Raw genomic sequence first — 17,728 nt, forward strand, 5'->3', positions numbered from 1 at the left:
TAAGGCATTTTCCATCGAAAGAATAATTGTGGTAGAAAGAGCACCACTTCGTGGAAGAACTTGATTTCAGGGCTAGCAAGAGTAACCAATCGATCCACTGTGTTTCAATGATTTGGTGGCCTGTAGCTTTATGAACCCTAAACTTCCAGTAAAGCGCCAATTCGGCACCGTGCGCGCAGACCACTGGGACAATCATGCCATTATGGAAAGAGCTGAGGAATGGGGCCGCCATCCCACACCCCTTGAGGTCGGCCGAGCTTAGACTCCCCCTTCCCCCCCATCCAACATCTGTCACCGCAACGGAACGGAGAGTACATTAAGCTCCGTTTCCATGCTACAACTCCCATTGTCATCTACCGTGAGGTTGAATTCTTGTGTTAGACAAGAGGCCATGGCGGTGGTTTGAATGTGTTCGAGGGTAATGAGAACACGTTTTGGCAATATTCAAGCCTCATTTCAATCTCAAAATTGATCAAAGTTAAGTTAACAATGTTAATCAACATTATTGCGATGTTTCAATTCAAAGGCTTACAGAACTGATAACTATAGGCACGCCTTAAGAAATATTACCTCATAGCAGTTTGGAAATACCATTTCATATAAATTGCCTCCAATGTTGTTTGTTATTCGAACTTTTGGAAAATCACGGAACAGAAAGATTTATGCTCTTCCAGTGTGTGTTTTTTCTAGCTTAATAAGATTCATTCACAGGAGCCACACTGACGTAGAATTTTGTATAATTTCTGAAAAAGGTTTATTTGGCAAATAGAGTTTAAAAGTGGGCAAAATTTCAGTGTGAGGATCATGAAGTGTAGCTTCTAGGCGTACCCCAGGGGGCCCATTCACGAATGTGCTTTTCTTTCTCCTGTTTACATTCTCAGGCGTCTGCCAGAGTCCTACGCTGATGTGACTTCTGCTAGGGCCTTTTGCTTCCAGTAGCGTGGCTTTTTTTTTAAAGACACCAAGGTCAAGTTTGATGCATCTATCGGATCACGCAATGCTAAAATTAAGTGTGCTCTTTCATATCATTATAAGCGGAATAAATGCGGCTTATTAATGCTCCACTTTCGGTGATTACAGTCATTTGCAATTCTCGTGACTAGCACTATTTGTTGTGCCATTGCTTTAATAACTATTTTAAAACATATTACAATCCCGTCACCACAGTCAGTGTCATTTTTAGATTGATGTGAAATACAAATCTTCATTTTAACAGTTTTTTGTAAAGCGAATTCGCTAAATCCTTCAAGTCAACGCCAGCCTAGATGTTGGCTTGTGGCTGTCAAAGCACAGGAGTCAGGAGGGAGAATACTGGAGCTACTGCCATCTGTGACGTGGTCATGGGGCTAGATTTGATACCCGAGGACGGAGCAACACGTGCAGTAAAGTATAAAATTTTGCCAGCTAATGTTGTATTATGTATTCTTAAAGAGCAACAAATATTTTTCCACAATATTCAATTCAAAGAAATCTCTAGAATTATCTTTTCTATCACTGTGTGGGTCATTAAAAAAAGGGAATCAGTCTTGTAGGAGGAAATATGCGATCTTGACTACGTAGGCACTTCAGACGCTATGGTTTCTGCCATCATCATCTACTTCTAAAAGTTTTCTTCTCAGAGTGTCTTCGACGTTATGAATCAGAAATTATATTTTCCACCTAAAATGCCTTATTATTCAGACAGCAAATGTCGCCCTTCTCCACCAGTTCATTTGCTTGGCGTAAACTACAAAATGCACTTCCCCCAGACGTCAGTTTTATTGTTTTAAGCTCAACCAATCTGTTTCTGACGCACAATTTATTCCAACCACTTATCATGGACCGATAAGATGGAGCTGTCACACATTTGTGACGCTGCAAATGCAAAAGTCAAATAGTGGTTTTAGGCGCTTCGACTTCAAAAATACTTCATATATTTGTGCCTAAAAATGTAGCAACTACACAAGTCCTAAGGGCCAAAAATGTAATGCATTAATTGCTCATTTACTTCTCGGTTTTCGCAACGAGCCAGTTAGGGGCTCCGATATTGTACCTCCGCAGGGTGGCCTAACATCCAGGCCATGCCAGTAGCCCCAAGGCCTACTGTACATCGGCAATACGTATTCCGTTCCAGTATTGTGTCTTCTTCAGGGAAGTTACGGGAACTCAGCTAGTTTAGCTTTATTTTGATTGTTAAATTTTAGTTGCCTTTAGTGAAAATTAATCAGTGTGAAGAATGGTAATTAATGCTTCGACTTGTGCAATCAAATTATGGCATTTGCTAACAGGATAGCGGGTTCGATTCCGTGGTCTTGAAGTTGTTAGCTATGCTTAATGCAGCACTGACGTAAAGAATGTCGGTAAGTAGCCCCATTTTACAATTCCCGTTGTGCGTACAACCACTTTAGGTTGAGTGGATGAACATGCGGCAGTAGTCTATGTCTTAAGGTGGTAGTAAATTCACATCTTAAGAGCCTACCTTTCACCCAAAGGTCTAACCCTTTGGTAAGAGGGGATTTGAACCTCGCCGCATTTAATTACCATTAGTCTGTAGACAACGGAGGTTTCACACGAAAGTTGGTGAAAGGTAGTGAATTTAAATAAATTGTGGGATATTGGGTCAGTATACCACACAGTAAGGAAATGCGTAGTAAAAATCCCCCGAACTACACGCACCTAAGGGCTTTCATTAATTAAACCAGCTGAATCAAGAGAGTGATTTTTTGTTGAATACAGTGACGCTAATAAAATTTGTTGATCACTCACTCTTTGTGAAAGGTTGATGTACTTTCAGGTTAAGTAAACTACTAGTATGAAAAATGTGCATGGGGTTTTGTTTTTAAGGCGTTTTACTCAACTCTTCGTCTGTTATTGTGCCCTCTTGGTTTAGCGTCACTATTTCTCAGCGGGTTATAACCAATTACAAAAGCCAGGTGAAACAAATTCTGTCGTAGATACGCTGGCGAAGAGACTGCACCACCCCTGATAGGGCGGCTGTGCTTTATGGAAAGCAGGAATTCTCCGCTGGAGTAGGCGTGTGATGCAATTGAGCTGTCGTGTGGAGTGTGAACTTGCCGTGGGTCAGCCAAAAGTACATGTACACACGTGTGCGAGCGCCATATCATAAGTGATTGACGCAAGGAGAGTGGGTGCTGTGGCAAAGGGGTGAGAATAGCAGAGGGAAAGGAGTCTCGAGGGGATGAAAAGTGTGGTGAGGGAAGGAAGCGCATCGCGTGGCAACGTCACACACTGTGTGCCTACTTGATCTAAACTGATTGGTGCAATGGTAAAGAAAAAACACCTTTTCAGTCAATTGCATGTCTGTTTGTAATCTCAAGGAGTTTCTTTCTGCTAGTTTGGTGTGCACTCATATGCGGGGTAACGGAGCAGGAACTCATTCCTTATAACGAGGGATACGCATATAGTAACCACATATTAGGCAGAACACAAAACTTAGCACAATAAGATGTGGTAGTTCATTAATGGTGCATTAAGGTCTATTTGCAGTGCGTACGACATCAACCCTATCCAACCTAAGAAGGGTGCGGCAATAGAAATCAACGAAAATTATTTATCTAAAATAGCTTTGTTTTTCTTCGTTGCAACAGCAGCAACGACTTAAATGTATTAGCCATTCAATACACCAACAACTATTAATTTGTGTTGTATCCTTCAGTTATACTAAATGTTGGTTTTGATACCAAATTCTCACCTATTTTATCGAAGGGGTGCCTAGTATTTGTGTACGCTTGGAAACTATAAATGACTGCTCAAATTTTGCCAGTCAATGAATCAAAAGAAAATTTCTTACTGAAGTCATCGGCATTAAAGCGTAGTCTCATGCAGTTGCTGCTTTAGGGATAAAATTTCTTTTAACAGGACTTAGATGATCAGCTAACTTTATTTAGTCACTGATTTGGTGCTTTTGGACACTATTTTATAAAGGAGACATCAACTCGTCTTGACTAACATTTGGCGAAATACGCTACTTGAAATGAATGACAGCTGAACTCACTAAATAAAATAACATTCTGTCAGCTCTCTTTCAATATTCTCTAATGCATATTTGTTTAAATACCCCTTTTAGACAAGAGGTGGTGAATTAATACGAACCTCTTGACAGAATGGACGCTATCGGTCTCCGTGGCGGCGGGAACGTACCCCGGACGCCTAACTGTGATACCCCCTCCAACTCGCCCACTCGTTTAAAGGGTAAGGCGGTGAAAGAAGCACAGTGCCCGTTACAAATCAATTAATTGAGAGGGAAGCACAAGTTTCAGGTAATTTGCCCACATCAAAAAAGAAAAAACACCAAGCATTGACCTAGCTTTCCTCAGGTTTCCATGTCCACCGTTACTTGACGAAAAATGGTATTTTAGTGCCCAAGTCTTTTTTAACGAATTCAAAAGATGTGCGGCTCTTGGTAGAACTTCACTGAAGGTGATCAAAAGAGCTGGCGGACACTTTGCGTAAATGACATGAATGATATGCCATGTTACGAAACCGTTGACAAAAATCTATACTCCCCAACTGCGTGGTCCCGCCACTTTAAGTGCTCCAGGCCCTCTATGTTCGCACCCCTGCGTCTGCTATCACATCGAAGTTTGTGTTTTAAACGCCGTCATCCATAAGACAGAACCGAAGGTTGCACACTGAGTTACTGTTTGGGTGAGGTATTAAACTCCAACCTCGGCGATACATCTCATCTATTCCACCAGATCCAGATTTACCTACTTTCTCTGCTGCGTATCCCTCAGCGCATCATACCACTCATGGCGCATTGATGTTCTTCAAAGAGAGCATTTAATTTTCCAGTCGTTTTTGGGAAAAAACTCTTCAAAAACATCCCCATTTAATAAAGCATATTGCCTAGGTTAGTGGGGGTGATATTCGACAGTTACTCCGCCATGCCACATACTTCCAATTTCACTGCTGTGAAGTCGACTCTGTAGATCCCAGTCATCTTTTAGAGCTGTGGAAAAGGTGTCTTTCCATTTGTAATTGGGGTGTTCTTATGTAAGCATCGTTGACATCTTCATAGTGGTCATGCTCAAATCCTTCAAATTTGGCTTTTCTTTGCAAGCTGAATGGTTTACCAGCAAGTACGACAGTGGTCATTTGCCAAAAGCAGACACAACCTTTATGACCCTTTTGCTGTACGACTCAGTATTTCCATCCCACCACCTCCATTTGTGACTTTTGGATTTGGCATCTAGACAGGGAGACCAAGATTAATGTTTATTTGCATCGATCTCTCTCACCACGTCCACCATTGTAACCCCCTGCCCTCTCCAGAGACGTTAAAAGATGTCCAATTTTGGAGTTTTATCAATGTGTAGAACTCCTGATGAGCTGTTAACTGAGGTAATACGAGACACAATTTCACCAACTTGGGGACAAAACTTTAAAGCAATACCCTCTTGTTACACTTTATAGATCAGTGCATCACCCTTTTCGCCAAAGTATTTTATACTTAGAGCCTCAAATTACAAAATACTAATATCAAAGTCACTGGACTATGAATCAAAATAACTGAATTTACCCCATCATCACACAACTCCCTCTCTTACTAGGCGAACCACTTCGGTCTTCAGCGATTCAGCTCGCACGCCGTTGGTATAGGGTTCTGCTGAAACAGTGCTGCTAGCCTCACAGTCCTTCTGGCCACCGATAGCAAAACCACTACCGGATTTGTATGCTTTACAATATTGTCAAAATAACACCCCTGAAATATGCAAAAAACCACTCCCTCCTCTTCAAGCCAGTTGCTGCAATCATTCAGATCAGAGGTAATGCTTGAAATAAAACCCATGCTCTTTCAGGGCAAGGATTGTTACAAAATGCCAATTTTACTGAAAAGGTTGTTTTTAATATTTGAAATATAAATGACTCTGGTATGCAGTGGAAATCCACAGGGAGGGGGAAAGTAACCTAGGAAGGAGGAGGGCTTTATCGTACCCAATGGAGGCGAAAGGATAAAGGACAATGGAGATTGGCTGACATTCAGGATCTGTCGCCACTGCGCATTTTGGACACTTCCGAAAAAGCGATTCGCAGAATGTCCTTTAAGGAGGCGATCTTTTCCCGGGGTTTGCCAAGGTCACGACCCGTCGTTCTCTCCTTCGAATCCACACGCTCCCAGTCCGCGAAGGTCACCGGGCGCACACCTGCAATAAAGTAGCATCAAAAAGGCGCCAATTTTAGTATTTGTTTATCCAGAATTGGGTGGTGCAGTCTTTACGTCTTCATTTCGTTCTGCTTGCACTTCTAGATGACTTCAGTTATCATTCAACGTAACGCCAAAACTTGAACAGAACTGGGTTCTTTTCTGCGCACATTCAAAAGAAAGGTAACAGACCTAGACGTAGAATTATCGTATTTTTCATTCTTTTCGTCAGTACTTCCAACCAACTCCAGTTATTCTGCAAGAGTACACTACACGAAATTACACCTTGAATGTGTCCATTGAACAATTCCTAAGGTTTTTAGACAGCTTTTGCGGGAACAATTTTGAAGCCTTTTCGGGAGATCTTTGGAGATAAGGAGTAAAATATTACCTTAAACGTGTTTCAGAATCTTGGAGCGATTCCCTATCCCGAAGAAATCTAATATGGCACGTTGACTATCAGGATCTCGGGGGAAACGCGACCATCACAGCCCAGATGTCTTAATGTCATATTTTAACATCAGTTATTCTGTTCTACTCTTCCTTTGAAATCTAATTCAGCCCTTTTAACTAAATTCACTCTATATGATTGACGAGCAGAATTGGGTAGAAAAAATGAGGGTATCACACCCATGTGACGCTATTGCATACTGTTTAAAACAAGACCCTTCTACCTGATCTTCATAAAGCACCCTAAAATCGTTCGTGTAAATAACTTTATTCCCAATGAAATTGTCATCGTCGTGGTTTTTCTTATTTGTTCCCACAGAAAATGTGATTGCGTAGTTTAAAAACGTTTCCCATGAGGACTCTGCATAACGCATAAGAAGCTAACATTTCTTACAATAAACAGAGTCATATCAAGCCAAAGCGGTACTTACAAAGGGGAGTAAATGATCAGACGGACAAGTATAAAGTGAATTTGCTTTTTCTTAAAACAAAACAGATTAAAAACGAAAAAGATTACTGCCTTAGAGCTACAGACGTCACGTGTGGGTAACGCCCCGATTTTTTTACCGAAACCCACACGTTAGAAGTGTGACACTTAATTGAGAGGAAGTGAATTGGATTGGAAGGAGGAAGCCAAACTGATGAAGATTGGTGTCATATTAGAACAATAAGGCGTTTGAAATGTGACGACAGATCTGCTTTTGAGAGGGTAGGAAGAACTACATTATACAATTTACTAAAAGGTTAAGTATTTGAGTTTTCTGTTCAACTAGAGTCTCCACAGGTCTTGCCATCACCTTAGGGTCATGCTCTTTTACTCGTGTCACTCCTCCATACATTTTTAACCACGATAAAATTTCACTCAGATTTGTATACTTTACAAATTCCTCAAAATGGACTCGGGCACCATAGCTGAAGGTGCATTAGATGCAAACCCTTCTTAAAACATAATTCCCCATGTAAAAAAAATATTTACCATCATTTTTCCCTATAAGAAGAGATTTGTGAAGCCAAATACAGTGGTAGGATAGGCAAAGCTACAGGAGCAGGGAAGGAGATGAAAGCAGTTTCATGAAGGTAATTTAGAAGGATGAGACTTATTGAAGCAGCCATTCCTAGCACTTACCAAAGGTGCACAAAATGCTAACTAAAAACCCCAGAAGCATCAAAGCCATTTTGAAGGAGCAGCAGAAGGCAAATGATTGAAAGGGAACAAACCTTTTTTCGCTAAGATCTCTTTAAATCCCTCAAAACCCACATGACGAGAGGGCAACTCCTTGCCCGCAAAGTCTGCGAGAATCGCATCCGCAGTGCTGCGTGCATCAGCAAGGGTATTGACAATAACCCCCGTCGCACCGATCTTGGCCCAGCCGGAGGCGTACAGCAGCGCATCCCCGTCGACACCGTAGCTATCACCTAAGGAGAGGAGGCCTGGAACACGGCCGTACTCGTCGCTACAGGCGATTATGCCGCGCTCCTCATCGAATGGCAAGTCGGGATCAATGCACACACTGCGGTGACCGATGCTGCGCACCACTAATCCACACTCCACGCGCTCTGGACTCTCGCCTTCTGCCACCACGCATTTTTGATCCTCGCCCAGTGGACCCTACCATACAAAACTCTTTACCTTCCATAACGCAGTGATTGTAGTTCGTTTGGAAATGCAAGCAGCGATTTTATGTTTGGTTAAAAAATAATTAGGTGCATAAGACAAATGATTTTGTAACACTTTGTAATAGTGCTTGGCAAAATTTCATGGCTCAGGGCAGCAATTCAGCCTTGCCAGCCAAGCAACCAAAGAGATTGCAGTCACTCTGTTTGTTGTGCTTCTAATGATGCGGTATGTAAAAGAAAATGGAAAACCTGCATCAAGGCGGGCAATCCAACCTCACGGGATAACAATAGTAATATCAATAGCGATGAAGTGGATGCTGGCGCTACAGTAACTTAAACAGTGGCAAAAAAAGGAAAAAGAGAATAGCGTTATGCGAAATTAATGCTAATTACTTTGTATTAGCAGCAGCATTTTCGAGAACTGATTTGGAAAAAAAACAGCATTTAGAATCAAAAGTAGATCTAAACTTAGAACCGACATAGTCTGAAGAGAGAAAAGCTTATAAAAGCACAGTTCCTTTCATCTCAATTGATCGTAGAGAGACTAGATACTTGTACTGAAATTTGTAACCAAGTCACGGGGAACGCAAGGCATTCTTAATATCAAACCATTAATCACACTCATATCACTGCCGGAGCCCCGGCTCCATCTCAGACGATGAAAGCACACGTGAAACTCTCCTCAGTACCTTATAAGCCATTGGCATCGGGAACTTCCTCTGTGGTATAATAAAAAAGAGCTTTTAGACATCAAAAAACAAGACAACGGAAACAAACCCTTAAAAACTACTTCCCTCTACCTAGACTATACGATCTTGTAAGAAATGACAAAAGAACGCACAAACAACATCGGATCCTCCAACTTTTTATTTCAACCTCCGGGCTAACACTTTTTTGTCTGCCCTTAAAGAGGTTACCAGTATGCCTATGCTGCTGAGACTATTGATAGGAGAAGGAATAAATCCCGGCTACAAACGTCTTTACTCACTCTAAGAGCCCTAACGAGATTGTACGCAATTTCAGTGAATGGCGTTTCATCACGTTTATCCGAAGACGGCTGATTGTTTTCCGGTCCAAGGGTTGCTAGTCAGTAATATAGCAGGCGCGTTACCATTAATACGAGAGGCGTTCATAAACCATGGCGGTAGTACTCGTGGTATCTGGCCCACATTTCGTGGGTCGGCCCGGAGACCTCTCATCAAGATGTGGAAAACCAGTGTTGGTGCGTTTCAAAACAGTGGTGCGATGAAGCACTTTTTAAACGAAAACGAGGATGCAAGATCGGCGGATACCCTTAAAAAACGGTGAAAACGAAGCGCTGATTGTTGCGAAGTCGCACAAAAGGCAATCTCGTCTTTTAGGAGTGCTGAACACGAGGTAATAATTCACGAATACTTTCCATGTGGACAATTTAGTAGAGGCTGGATGTCATAAGAAGTTCAGCAACTCCGCGGTTTCCAAGACATCAGTTTAACATTAGGATTTGTAAATGCAGCAAGAGATTATATCCAAAAAAATAGTCTCACAGAAGCAATTTCTCACAATAGTACACATCGCTTACCTCCAATACAGCCTATGCCTTTGGCAACGAAAACTAATCAAATACAGCTAAGGCTGCACCAAGAAGAGATCTTGAGCACGAGAAGCATCAAGAGGCAAAATGATACAGGGAGAGAGAGAAAGGCAAATGGAGAACACACCTCCAGCTTGTTCACACGCAGCTCGATACCAGCCACATTTGAGGCTTTAGAAACGGTGGGCGGCGGCAATGTACAATCGAGGACAGGGTAATGGGGCACCACTTGTATCGGTGATCGCAAAAAACGCATCTCACAGGAAAGGGGTTCACCCACCACACCGTGTTCTATAGGCATCGAGCTAAGAGTCGATATCTTGAGCATATGCTCGATCAGCCTGCGTCGTGGACGCGGAAGCTCTGTGAAGAGGAAGGAGAGAAAATTCAATTGCTTTGCTGTAACAAAGTGATTTTGTGATTTACTCTACACACTGATGCAATGGGCTCTGTTTCGTGCATTTCTATTCTACTAATCTCCCAATCCCACTGCACTTTTCACACTCTTGTGGATCGTGATGACTACTAAAATAATTCTAACGCACCACTGACAAAAGTGTTGCCAAACGCACTCCAAAAGAATGAAAAGTCCAATTTTACTGAGCAGAGGCTGCCCCCAAAAGATATAAGGAAGGCATCTGCTGAGAACAACTAAATCTCCAGAGACTCAAAGCGGATCGACCCTAAACCACATCGACTTTTGGTGACACCAACCTAGTGTTTTACTAAAAGGGCAATAATGAAGAAAATGGAGGCGTCAGTAATGGAACTGCTTACAATCCTTTCGTAGAAATAGTGAATTATAAACATCATTTGAAGACTCGACACTTTCGCATGCAGGCGACTGGGCATAATTGAAGCAGCAATAGGGTAGAAAAGAAGAGGCTAGCTTTTACAGTGAATTCTGTATTAACCGATCCTGCTTTTAAGCAATTGTTTCCAATGAATCCGCTAGTGTGTAAAATGCACTCGCTGCAGAACATCGAGTGAGTCTCCACGCTGGAATTCGCAATCAGGAACGTCCTAGGATTCAAGTCGAGCAGAATCATAGAATGGTCAATGCTTCTGTCATGTAGCTGTTTATATCACACCCGATTATGGACAGATAGCGGACGGGTGTCCAGCCATGTAGGAATTTGCGGTCCTCCACGAATCAGCCATGGGGATATACCCACATGGTCCATATGCTACATGTCCCCCGGGCCTTCCACATGCCAATATTAAGACAACCTCGAGACTCAAATTCAGAGATAATCCGATTGTCGTAATGTTCGTTATGTTTTTACTGGAAGCCACCATTACCACGTTCCCCGGTGTTAGGTTCATAAAAATCGCCACCGCCAGCATCAATAAAAATATTGAGGCATGAAAACAAAAACAACCCTGGCAACTAAAGAAGTGAGCTCAGTGGCTGTAAGGGGTAGTAAAATTCGTCCAACCGATTCGAGAGCCGGAAATAATACCATGAAAAAGGTGCACCTGATCGCGACAGAGGTGTTTTATGGGGTTTAGTGCAAAAGCTTTCAACTCGGACGACAGATAATGGGAGTTCAATACAGAAAACCAAATATTAATGCAAGGAAACTAAAAAAACCCTCAGTTTGGTTTATGTTCAACATGGCATACTGATAATGAATTAAATTTGAAAAATTGGAAAAAGGAAAAATGACAAAGACAAATACCACGGTTGCTCATGAGTCAAATGATTTTGAGTACAAAATAGTTTAGTATTATCTGACCATAGTCCACGATGACAATGAAAATGACGTATTAATGATGAGAATAAGCAAAAGCTGAAATATTTTACTTCTGTGATTAACCAACATTCAATGACAAGATCCACATGAAAGCACATATAGACAAACTTGAGTGGTGTCTGCTTGAAGTCTGCTGCGAAGTGGCCTCTACATCGGTAGCCTGGAGCCCTATTCATATCGTCCATGCTACCAATCTTCTGAATATTGATGATAAGCCTGTTTCCAGACGGCGACCTGATGGTGTCTTCATAAGCACCTTGAATGAACACCATTTGGCCAAACCGCAGTTGGAACAACTGATATCAGTGAGTCGTTAGTTAGGCTTGCTAAGGGTGGAAAGTAAGCCACAGCTGCAGATGATGTAACATGAAGCTTTGACGAAAATGGTGGATTAGGGAACTTGCCAAAATACAGGAACGATGAAAAGAATAGAAGTGAGTCTATGGAATTTATTTTGCCTTTTAAAATTATAAGATACACACAGCTTTATTAAGCCCAACTTCACTCACTAAGCGCAGACCAAAAACTACTGCTGGATGATGCGTGATACTATTTACAGCCATAAAAAGCACTAATTTGAATAGTCGTTGAAAAAAAATTAGTGTTTACGATCTATAATCCCTACGATCAAAACCGTTGATAAAACAGAACTGGATATTTCGAAGAATACAGCTATGAAACGCCAAGTAGAATTTAGCAGGTTATTTGTTAACTGAAAGCTAAAAAAATACCGGAACAATTCATTTATGACACGCGGAGGTACTGATAAGTTCAAGCAACCTAGCCTAATGCTAAAAGTTAGACCAATCACCAGCTGCTACTTACAGCAAAAAGTAGGAAAGTCAAGAAGACGAACCTGCGAGAAGCTTAATACGATCATTGCCAGTTGAAAGGGTTTCATTGAAGATGTTCCGTGGAGTGAATTCGATGCGGAGACCTTGAACAAGGGTATTTTTGGTTTTTGGAAGACAACACAACTCCCTGAACTCCTTCAGCGTGAACGCGGCCTGCAGAGGTCCCCGACGTCCTACTATGATCACTCGACGTACTCGGCTGGTAGAGAGATGCTCTATCACTGGCTCTGGGATGTCTGTATTCTGACATCGATAAAACAAAACTTGCGATTAGATGGCCCTTTAAACTGCTTGCGAGTCAACAACGTGGATTATTTTTGAATTAGCTAATATAGTTTGATGAAACAAAAACATTTTCAATATCTACGCAAAAACTTGAACCAAATCAGATATTTCTAGCATCTGGTGAGTTTTTTGTTTTAAAATCACGTCAGCTACAATTTCTAATGACTGTTTTACACCTAGAGTACCACCTTTGCGTTTGACAAAGTACAGTTCAATCTCTGAAAAGGTTACTCGAATAGCATTCGTGAATAGTGCACCAACCGTAAAAAGGGTAGAAAACTAGATTTCTCCCACATTACAACTGAAACATCGACAATTCCACAAAAGAAGCTAGACAATAGCCAGCAAAAGTATCGCAGCAAACTCTAACGGCAAAATTACTTTTCGTGAACTAAGTTACACACGCACATGGTGGTACATTCGAGGTCCCCGGTTTAAATACATCAAAATTGACTAGGAAAGTTGTCAGTTATAGCGGAAGCAGAAGAAGGTTCATTTAGGATCTGATAATAATTGATAGAGGTAAATCATTGAGCAGGAGACGTATTGAAAATCAGAGAATTCATTTGTAGTTGTTTTGCAATAGATTGCTTTGTTTTGATTGTTTTGTAAAAAATATTTACCACAACTCTTTGATGAAAATTTTACTTACTTCAAAGTTTCAAAAAGTGAAACACACCATCTTTTAAAATTTTTGTTTTCAGTGTCTCACGTAATGTGGTACCCAATTGTCAGGTCACAAATCTGTGATAAGTGGCTTTTAAGAATGTCCGATAACTGTTAGTACCAAATCATGGGTAACAAAAAGAAATTGGTTGAGATTAAAGCAATAAAGATGTAAGAAAATTCTGGTCTGACGACAGTCACATTTTTAGGTTATGCGCAGTTTCCATATTAGCTAACTCACTGGTGCCAGTGATGATGTCATACTGGAACAAAAAGCGTCCGAGCTGTAGTGATGGATTTATCTTCGAAACCCTAGTACCGAACATGCTAAACAGCCAATGAAATGTAAACATTCCACAGTGTGTAAGGAAATTTGTGTACTAGATTGTAGGGTTTCGGTTTGTGTTAAAGAGCCTAAAAGCGGATTTTCAAGTTTTCAATTTACACAAATCGCGGGAACTGGGCCGAGGTTTTCGGGGAAAAGAATCAAAATTAGAGCATGAAACTCGCTTCACAATTCGCGGCCACTTTGTCAGGTTTAAGAATAATTATGAGCAAAACAAATATCCTGGGAGGCATTCGGAAATCCGTGGTTGCACGCGATGATAGGTGTTCATAATCTAACCTATACTTAACGGGACAAGAATTGACAGGACTATCATCCCGGTTTTTTATTCCTTTACCACGCTAAATATAAGGTGACACTTTCAAGGTCTCAGAATCGAGATGACCATTGAATATCTGTCTTTCAAACCCACATTAGCCAGATGTCCAAACGGTAGTGAAAACTAAAGGGCATTTTTGAGTTTGGCATTAGAACGGCGCACAAATGGTAGCGGGACTGGAGTTTAGATCCTGCGTGAATCTTGTTCGATTTAGTCATAAGCCAAAAGAGTCAGTAGAAAGACCCTGAAATTAGCGAACGTCTATCATACACTTGGGAAAGACGCCGTATAAACAGGAACGTGGATGAAGGGCGGAGTCATTAATTGTGAGGACTAACAGTGAAAAAGGAGCAGGGGGCTGGGGTCACGGAGGGACACTGGCATCATAGAAGGCTTAACTGGTAGCCATATCATACCAAAATCCAGAAATCTACGAAATACCCGTCTCCATGAAATATTGTTTTCGGTACCACAGTTTTGCAAAACTTTGCCTTCTCAGCGATTTCAAAGCTAAAACTGGACTCTCTAGACCACTCAATGAAATACAGAAAAGGAGTACGAAGCAGGGACTCTGAAGGGATTAATAAATACCAAGGTTTCGTGATGGGACTTCTTTCAACGTTTAGGAACACGTTCGAGATCCAAGGGCCTTCAAAATATGTCGTGTAAAAATCGCCTTTTCCAGAATTTAAAGTCGCGCAAAATCCAAAAATTGATTCAAAATTCTTTTCTCGAATATAGTAACCTTTTGGACAAAGTTAGTGGCTTAAAAGATGGGTAAAAACCTTGAGCGACGCCTAATAAAAAGCATTTTCGGTAGCAGAAGGAATCATTGGTCTTTTTAGTTAGGCAACCAGCAGCCTCCATATATTTATCTCCATCCACTCTTATTAAATTGAGTGCATCGGGTAGTCAATGGCTTTTCTAGATTTACGAACCAAATCCATGATTTGCCACACATTCAGGGAAAATGAATTGAACAGTGGCCAAAGCTACAGCAACAATGAGGGGTTCATATTAGTATCGGGTCCCAATTAAATTCACGTGACACTGATATAAGCCAGTTTCTGCGCAGACGTTATTTGATTTTTTACATTAGCAGATCATGTCAACAGTAAACTAAGAAACCAGTACCCCTTACTCAAAATATTACGGTTGTGGTTATAATTATTCGAAAAAACACAGATTTGGCCCTCAAAACACCTTAGTATCATGCAATATTCGTGTTAGGTCAAACGTCATTTGCGATAGTGCCAGGGAAACGGATGCTATAAAACCACTAACAGAAAAGTGCCAATACAGCGAACCGCAATTAAAGACTCACTTTGAGGCGATCAACAGAACAGAGAAGAATTCTCGCGACATCGAGTGAAACGTTTCCCATACCAACAATGGCAACAGTTTCGCAGTCCAAATATGGTGGAGGCTAGAAGAAAATGGAAAAATACAACGCTGTTCCATATAGAAAAGACTAGACAGTAAAGGTGAGGCTACCGCTTGTAAATCTGGATATCCATTATACCATCCGACCAGTTCCTTGGCTGATAAGACACCCGGAAGTTCCTATGAAACGCATGAAAATACTAGGAACAAAAACCAACCTCACCACTAATATTCATACGTTTGTCAGCACTTGCCCCATAAGCCTAAGCACAGTGTGAATAGGAAAGAATGAGAAAAGAAACAAACCAGTACGATGGCGTCATAATGATAGCGAAGTTCCGCCAGGCTAATATCATCACCAACGGCTATATTCCCATAGTAATGAAAGCGGGGATTCTTGGCCACTTGTGTGAAAGTATTGATCACATTCTAGAGTAGAATAAAGCGGTACTATAGGTCGTTTTTGAAACTCACCTTGACTTCTGGATGGTCAGGAGCGACTCCGTATCGAACGAGACCAAAAGGAACGGGCAACTTTTCGAGCACATCAATACGTGCACTTTCGTGCCTCTACATTAAATATAACGAGGGCGTTACACGCAAAAAAATTGTTGGAAAAGACACGAACTGCAAAGTGCTTAATCAAATATTGTATTGAGGATCACCACTTACCTTTAGCAAAGTCTGCGCGACAAAAAAACCTGAAGGGCCGCTTCCGACAATGCAGACATGAAGATTCCTCTTTTGAAAGCATTTTTGAATTGCACGTCGTATTGACGAAGTAAAACCTAACATAAATCTGAAAGGGATTTGAGGACTATTATGCATAGTTCATGCCACTTGACTAAATCCACTTTAAAAAAGGCGGCAGAACATAACCGATTAACATGCGCAAAAAGTGAAATATAAAAACATGGTTAATTTACATACAAAAGGTAAAGCAAAAGTGTTTGCTATTTGTGCTTTAAATAAATGCATATTTCACTCACGCGTGAGGGCGACGGATTTCTCACTTAAGATCAGACAAAAGGCAACTGTACGTCAATTACGTGTTGACCTCGAGGTCAATTTTATCCAATCAGATCAACGTGGGCACTTCTTAAGAAAATTTTTAGCAAAATATGTTAATCTTTTAAGATGTTGGGGGAATTCCTAAAGCGCATATTTATTTGCAAAGCTTATATATCAGCTCTTTGCTTTCCACTACCTAAAAACTCAGTTCTGGTAAGTGGTACAAATAATATTAAGGCCATCACTTTCCTCATTATGGTTTAATGCCCCTACTCTTCACCGAAGTTGTAGTAAGCCAAAGTAGTATGAGAGAGCATACATTGCCAATGCACAGAAGAGATAAGAGGCTACTCAAAGACTTGAAAGTCATTTTGTAGAGTGGAAGTGTAACCTATGGAGACTCAAGTGCTCCCTTATTTAAATAAACAGTTAAGCAAGATTTGGTAATTTTAAGCAGGCTGCATTTATTCTAACTCTCCTGCATGTTAGGAATGTGCGTTTTTATGCTGCCTTGGCTTATTATGCCTTTAACGAAGACCCGGGGCTCTACCTGAGTACTGTTGGTAAATACACTTTCAAAAGTACCCCGTAATGCCTAGCTAGTTGTAAACCAAAATGACGAATAATTTATCTCCCTTTCTATTCAGATGCAACCAAACTATGGCTATTTAAATCAAGTGTTTAGTGGTACAATGCTCTATATTTTTTGTAATGAGTCTGCCTGTATAGAAAAGAAGCTATGCCTTAATTACTGCTTGCTTGAATTGTTTTCAGCTCACGGACCCCCTTAAAAACACCCATCCTTTTTCGACAGCTTCTTGCCTAGTGGCATTTTCCTCATGCATTCAATTCTATCTCCTTATCCAGGACTCGCTCGTCATTATTTATTTAGTTGTTCTAAATAGTCATATTTGGTATTTTTGCGTCCCACCCCATTCAAGCATATTCTTCCAACTAAAGCCTTCGCCACCTCGTAATTGTTTAAGCTACATGTGATTTACGGTATGCACCCGGTAACCTAATCTCCACAGCGGGCAGGCAAGTGAAGATACATCCTCGTCTATATTCCCAAATTCAAGTGAGTAAAATATGTATAGATGTATTTGCATATGAATCATGTGGGACTCTCATTTTGCCATTGCAGATAATGCCTGTGCTACGAATCAAAAAGTCTCCTCAGGGGATAATGTGCGATGCCAGTATTGGTGGTCTTGGATGTGGTAGTGGTGGTGACGGCGATACAGATAGCTTAAGAGGTATCAAAACAATAGGCCAAGTTTATCTGTCAATCTCGTTCTCGTGTACAGAGGAAAGTATGGGGC

General features: G+C 41.1%; 1 protein-coding gene across 1 annotated transcript; it reads right to left on the reverse strand. All coding sequences in view use genetic code 11, as the record gives it.

The window, feature by feature from the left end:
• Nucleotides 1–5,982: 5,982 nt before the first annotated feature.
• EGR_04544 (NADPH:adrenodoxin oxidoreductase) lies at nt 5,983–16,126 on the reverse strand (the record flags this gene model as incomplete). Its single annotated transcript, XM_024493793.1, has 10 exons — nt 5,983–6,146; nt 7,814–8,204; nt 9,913–10,148; nt 12,399–12,639; nt 15,337–15,438; nt 15,507–15,575; nt 15,614–15,658; nt 15,702–15,824; nt 15,870–15,965; nt 16,097–16,126. The coding sequence occupies 10 exons, from the start codon at nt 16,124–16,126 to the stop codon at nt 5,983–5,985; spliced, it is 1,497 nt and encodes a 498-aa protein (XP_024351721.1).
• Nucleotides 16,127–17,728: the final 1,602 nt, after the last annotated feature.

The sequence above is a fragment of the Echinococcus granulosus genome, assembly GCF_000524195.1.
Source record: "Echinococcus granulosus chromosome Unknown EG_S00029, whole genome shotgun sequence".
Classification (NCBI taxonomy): Eukaryota; Metazoa; Platyhelminthes; class Cestoda; order Cyclophyllidea; family Taeniidae; genus Echinococcus; species Echinococcus granulosus.